The following is a 5,780-nucleotide window of genomic DNA, read 5'->3' as shown; positions in this document are numbered from 1 at the left end:
GTTGCCTGCTGATATTTATTTATTTATTTATTTATTTATTTATTTATTTATTTTTGGTCCTATTGCAGCCTATCCCAAACTCACCTCCTAAGTGGATGGCTGAATTAGAGAGTGAGGACATTGAAATGTTAAAAGGTTTGTTACTTTTTTTAAAATGTATGAGTAGTTGCAGCATTTTGTGTTGACAGAAATCTACAATCCTGCCAAGAAGATTCAGATTTAGTTGGGTTTAGCTGTACGTAGGTAGACATTTTTAATATATGCCGTGCAATCCCTCTGCAGAGCTCGGGAGTCTCACCACAGCCAACCTGATGGAGAAGGTSAAAGGATTGCAAAACCTTGCTTATCAACTGGGTTTAGAGGAGTGTAAGTACAGAAAAGGGTGCTTTAAGATGTTCTTGTTATTTGATTTTACTGGTCATCTCATTCATGACTGACAAAGTGAAGGAGCTTTTTTGTGAAACGGATGTGTTATTGTTAATCACCACTAGATGGTGCTAACTGTCCACTCAGACTTTTCAATGCTGAATTTTATTGCAGATTTCACAGCAGCCTTGATTTTGTTCACGTTTAAAACAGATTGACCTTATGCTATCCAACAAAACAGACTAGATATGGTCCTAAAGAAAAAATGATAATAAAAGGTGACCTCGAGGATTTTAACACAGAGCAATCTTGTTGAATGCAAAAGGTAAGAAGTGCAAGCCAAAAAGAGCTCATGCAAAAAATGCTCAAGAATTTGATGGATGTGCAATCTACTTATTTAATCCATCCCCCCTCTATTGTCATAATCCATCTAGAGTGTGGATTAGAGAGAGGTAGCTAAATGCTGATATTAATCTAAAAAGAATAAAAGGGGTGTAAATTTTTCTAGTGCAAATACACAAGTGAAGAATTATCGTACTTGCAGCTTTTTCTTCAGTGTGATTTAAGTTAATTTAAAAGGCTTGCTCTCTGTCTCAGGTAAGTTTACAAAGAGTTCATTATTATGACTGCAAAGTAATCTGAGAATAAACTGCAAGAAAGGTTGTACATGCTCTACTAAAATACCTATGCTTAGATAAATCCACTATAACAGTTTGGAAAGGCTTTTTTTAAACGTTATAGTTGCATTAGTGGGAAGCGTTTAATTATCTAAAAAGGTCATTAAATTGGATTCCTGAGTGATTTGAATTTCACAGATCTGCTATAGTGGTATAACCTAAATTAGAAACCACATTTGTTTAAATGAGTTTCATGTTGCAATTTTATTTAGTTAAAACCCGATTTGGTTTGTTTTGACTTGTCTCAAACTGAAGAAGAGTGTAATGTTTTTGGCATGAAGTTGTTAGCTGTCAGAGGTGCAGGACTGCAGGCTTTGCAGTCAGGTCATGCACCTCGGGATGACGGGACACAATGATGGTTATTATTGGTGTCAGAGCAGCCCTGTAATCGGTGCCTGTTTAATGCTCTCTGGTTTAATTTTCTCCTTTTCCTGGCTGTCAGGRGAGGCCCTGTAAATCTCAGCTACTTTTTCATCATGTTTGTGCACTCTTCACTGCCCGTAAACATACTCCGCAGAGGACAGGATTTACTGCCCCTCCCCCCTATAACATGTGGATCATTAAAGAGGGAGCTGGTTAATGGGCAAAGCACAATCAAGCAGTGAAAACTCAGCCGCCACACTGCAGTGAGAAAATGAATTTGCGCRCTACTAATGCAGGTTCCTGCCTTTTTTTTAATGAGCGTTTGTCTTCGTATATAAGCGTAAACACAACTGTGAAGGGAGGAAGGATGCAGCACACAGCTGTCCTTTCACCAGCAGCWCCTAATGTCGTGGTGAGACGCTGGTCCAGTCAGTCCCAGAGGGACTTGGCGCGTGCCTCCTCTTCAGGCCCCAGCTGTTACTCCGCCCCATGATGAGTGCCTCAGTCGTGGGTGTGAGCGTGGGCATCAAGCCTCAAACCTCTGGGGAAAGGGAAGCAGTCTGATAAGTGCTGCTATTGGAGGTAATTGAAAGCTGAGTGTTCCTGTGGGATTCACTGAAGGGCCTCAGCTACTGAGATGACTGGTTAGGTGGCTGCAGAGTCACTGATTTTGGCATTTTCACACTTGTGGGATTTAGACTGCTGACTAGCATTTAACTCCCTTCGATGTGCTTTTCCTTTAAAGACATTGTAGATTACTATCTACTATAAACTAACTTTATTCTGAAAAGTAAAATGTAGAGGAAAAAAAATCACAATCCAGCTGAAAGCTTTGTACCCCATTTGCATTGTAAATTAATGTTATTTATGGTAGCTGGGAAACCTTGTGAACAAAATTGCTGCCATTTTAAAATAGTTTTTGTTAGCTGTGGGCAAAAAATCTAAAAATATCCTAAGAATCCCAATTAAATTTTTCGAGGAGATCCAAAATTGACTCATTAATTTCAGAATAACTTTTTTATGTTTTGTTTAGTTTGTTTGTTTTGTCTGTTTTGAGTTAAATGCAAGCTTTCAGACTAGGCTTGATGTTAAAGCAACAGTTATGATTTGCTACTAATTTTAATTCAGTCAGTAGAGCAATGGTAATTTCAATTGGAAAGGAGCCATTCGCTTCTGGCAAGTAAAGATCTGTAGAGTCTTCTGTGATTTGGGCAAGAAGAGTTGAACGTGACTCATTCGGTGTGCAATAATTTGCAAAGTAAAGTGTTTGAGAAAGTTCCACAAATACCTTGTCATTTTAGGCATTGTGCTGCAAGGCCCGACCCGGGCCAGCCTGGCTTCAAACCTGGGCTCAGCGTGTTTGCGTTAGCCATTACAGCCCATTTCCACCCTTATTTGTAGAACCTCAAGACCCGTGGTTCTCTCTGGGCTGCCCGGCTTGATTTGCCRTCAGCTACTTCTGCTCATTGATTGGTTCATTGACCAGGAGGGTTACGTCATACAGATGAGAGTAACTTTATGTGAATAGTTTGCAGCAACTGTAATGTTTTTTTTCACACTGGTTTGACTACACAAAAGTAGCGAGCTATCAAACAGCATTTAGCTACCATTAGCTTACAGTTTTCTGTCTTTCTGCCCTCTCATCTTAAGCATCATACTGCTGGTTGGTCTGGTACTGCCTTCAGTTTTGTGTAGTCCATTATGGTTGTGTCACAAATGGAATAAGATTTTTCACATGTTTAATATTATGACCTTGCCCATAATGAGATGGCACTCTGCTCAATGCAAACACAACCAGAGCTGGGTTCGAATAAGTCTGAGCTGACTGAGCCAAGCCTGACAATGCAAAAATGCCTTTGGTGTTCTGTCCCCTAAACCAGTATTGGCGACTACTTTGCAAACATTTACAAGGGAATTTCCAAATTTTCTCTAAATGTTTGTGCGGGAGTTCTCATTTTCCTTTAGTGAGTTGCAGAGGCTTTACAGTCTTGTTACTTGAAATTTGAACATATTCGAGAAAATCTGTGCAACAAATTTTCTTCAAAAAAATTACCGGTAGTTGTATTCAAAGCTATGAGCCTCTTTTCTGCGGTATAAAAGTGATCCACACCGAAGGTAGTGTGAGATAAACAACACGTGGAAGATGGCCATATTCCTATATTAAAAACCTTTGGTATGTAGCTAAAAGTGTCACTCAGTGTATTCTGAGACCACCTGTTGTGGCTGTTTCAACGTTCTGGATCACCTCTCCTGTTATAATCCCACCCAGCACAGACCCAGTGTGTGACCCCTGTTGCATCTGTCTGAGTGAAGGTGAGACTGAAGGGCACCCATCCCTGACAGCTCCTAATGGGCCTGCGTTCACTATCACCTCCTCCTCACCCTCAGGATCAATCTCCAGCCTATTAGAGGCATGCCGCTGCTGAATATGATTGCATTCACCGGGCCCCATTCGTGCTAATGTGCCTCCATCAATCCATCAAGGCGGGCTGACTGCAGGCCGGCCAGTTATGAAGTGCCTGAGCTGACAGCAGCTGAATGAGGAACAGGGTGTGCCTCCCCACCAACGCTCCCCACCTCCTCCTCACCTCCACTGTTACTTTGCTCGTGTATCCTTGTTTCCCGTGAGTCTCCTTAGCCTCGAAGCAGCACTGAATGGGAAGGTAACTCTTCATTTCCTTCGAGATGACACAAAGTGAAACTAAAGGCTTAGCCGGTTCGGCTAATTTTAATATCCTAATTGCTTTAAAATGGTTCTAAAATAGATCATTCTGTGTGAGTGTTTGTTCAGGATCAGTTTTTGGAGAGCTGTGTGAAAGAGGATGCAGAGCTGAACACCCACTCTCACTGCTCCTTAGTCTTGCCTGCTGCCGCCTCCCTGAGCAGATCGGAAATGACATCTCATTTCCATAAAGGCATTAGGAATTCATTGGATTTTCTTTCCCAGCTAATCATGGCGCGGGTGTAAAACCTTTTAGGCTTTTTAATGAATGATTTTTGACTGATTGCCTATTAATAAGGACACCTCTTGAACAGGCATAGGCTGGGGCAGGGGTTGGGAAGTGAGGATGTGTTTGTTTTGGCGTGTGTGTGTGTGTGTCAGCCAGGCGAAAATGCATTGGAGGAGGAGGAGGAGGGGTGGGTCTTCTCGGTTGGGACATAAAGAGGAACCAGTGGCTCYCCTGGGAAATCACAGCTCGTGTCTGCATCTTAAATATCCCCGTGAAGTATCAATAAGTGGGTAATTGAATTTTGAACACAAACATGAGCGTCAGGTGTATGTGTTGCAAGGCGGGGGTGTCGGGACGGCTGCGTCAGATGAATATGTGTGCCTTGAAGTGTTTCCATGCCTGAGTGTTTGTGTGTGTCATCTCCTCTGTTTCTCCACTGGCCCCCGGGGACGAGGGTAGTGAAAGTGGATGTTAAATTCATTAAATAAAGCTTACATCCCGTAATAGCCGAGCAGCACACAGACATGAGCAGTGGGGATCAGATATGTCCTCTTAACTCTTAATGAAAGTGAATTGGAGCAGTCAGCGCCGGTCCAGGACTCCGGTTAACCCGGCTGGTCATCTGTCTAAGCAGCTAAGGGGGGTGGGGGGTCTAGCAGCAGGAGCCTGCCATTTGGAGAGGGAGGGGTGGAGGGTTTGAGAGACAGAGTGATGATTACTCTCATTTTATCCACAGGGGAGCAATGGTGAGGGCTGTAAGAATGACACMCAGATCAGTTGCCATAAAGGAGAGGAAAGTAAGATGTTACACCACCACGTTTCCTCTGCATTTGCATTTGATCCACCKGGGAGTTGCCAAATGAAAAAGATTTACCAGTGTGAAGCATAAAATTGCAGGAGCTTTTGGGCTGCACCACCAGCTTCTGGTGCTCTCTGTTCAGATTAGGACGGTGGGCAACATTTGGAGTCGCTGCCTGACACATTTAGCTGTTGAAAATATAGGTTAATCTCCACTGTTGCTCTGTCCCGAACATGACCTAAAACCACAACAAGAGGCCTTTGATATTGTGGTTAAAGAGGGAATTATAAATTAAATGAAGGCATATTGTGCATTTTTGTTGTTGCTGTTTACAAAACCATTTTAGGCTGACCAGTCAGAGCTAAATGATAATTAGATGGCAACAAATCAACAGGGCAAGGCGATGCTCTGCAGAATCCATAAGGTGTCATTTAGTATGGATGGCAGTCGTAACAAGATGCTGATTAACTTAGTGCAAAATTAGTAATTGACCTTTCTAATCAACTAAACAAATCTCTAAGTCCCCCTAATCAGTATTGATCTTTCTGAGTGTATGACAAAGTGTGTGTGTGTGTGTGTGTGTGTGTGTGTGTGTGTGTGTGTGTGTGTGTGTGTGTGTGTGTG

At 42.4% G+C, this 5,780-nt stretch overlaps 1 protein-coding gene across 2 annotated transcripts in view; it reads left to right on the top strand.

The window, feature by feature from the left end:
* The window catches only part of lin52 (lin-52 DREAM MuvB core complex component), an 11,700-nt gene that overhangs the window by 1,636 nt on the left and 4,284 nt on the right, over positions 1-5,780 (top strand). Inside the window, exons 4-5 of one of the 2 annotated variants that reach the window (XM_014012448.1) lie at positions 69-135; positions 283-366. In XM_014012448.1, the coding sequence (XP_013867902.1) occupies positions 69-135; positions 283-366 (151 nt within the window). Of the gene's footprint in view, positions 1-68; positions 136-282; positions 563-5,780 lie in introns of those variants that run through there. The other variant, XM_014012437.1, reaches the window with a different exon arrangement.

The sequence above is a fragment of the Austrofundulus limnaeus genome, unplaced genomic scaffold (genome assembly GCF_001266775.1).
Source record: "Austrofundulus limnaeus strain Quisiro unplaced genomic scaffold, Austrofundulus_limnaeus-1.0 Scaffold2, whole genome shotgun sequence".
Lineage (NCBI taxonomy): Eukaryota > Metazoa > Chordata > Actinopteri > Cyprinodontiformes > Rivulidae > Austrofundulus > Austrofundulus limnaeus.
This window is presented reverse-complemented; position numbering and strand designations above follow the sequence as displayed.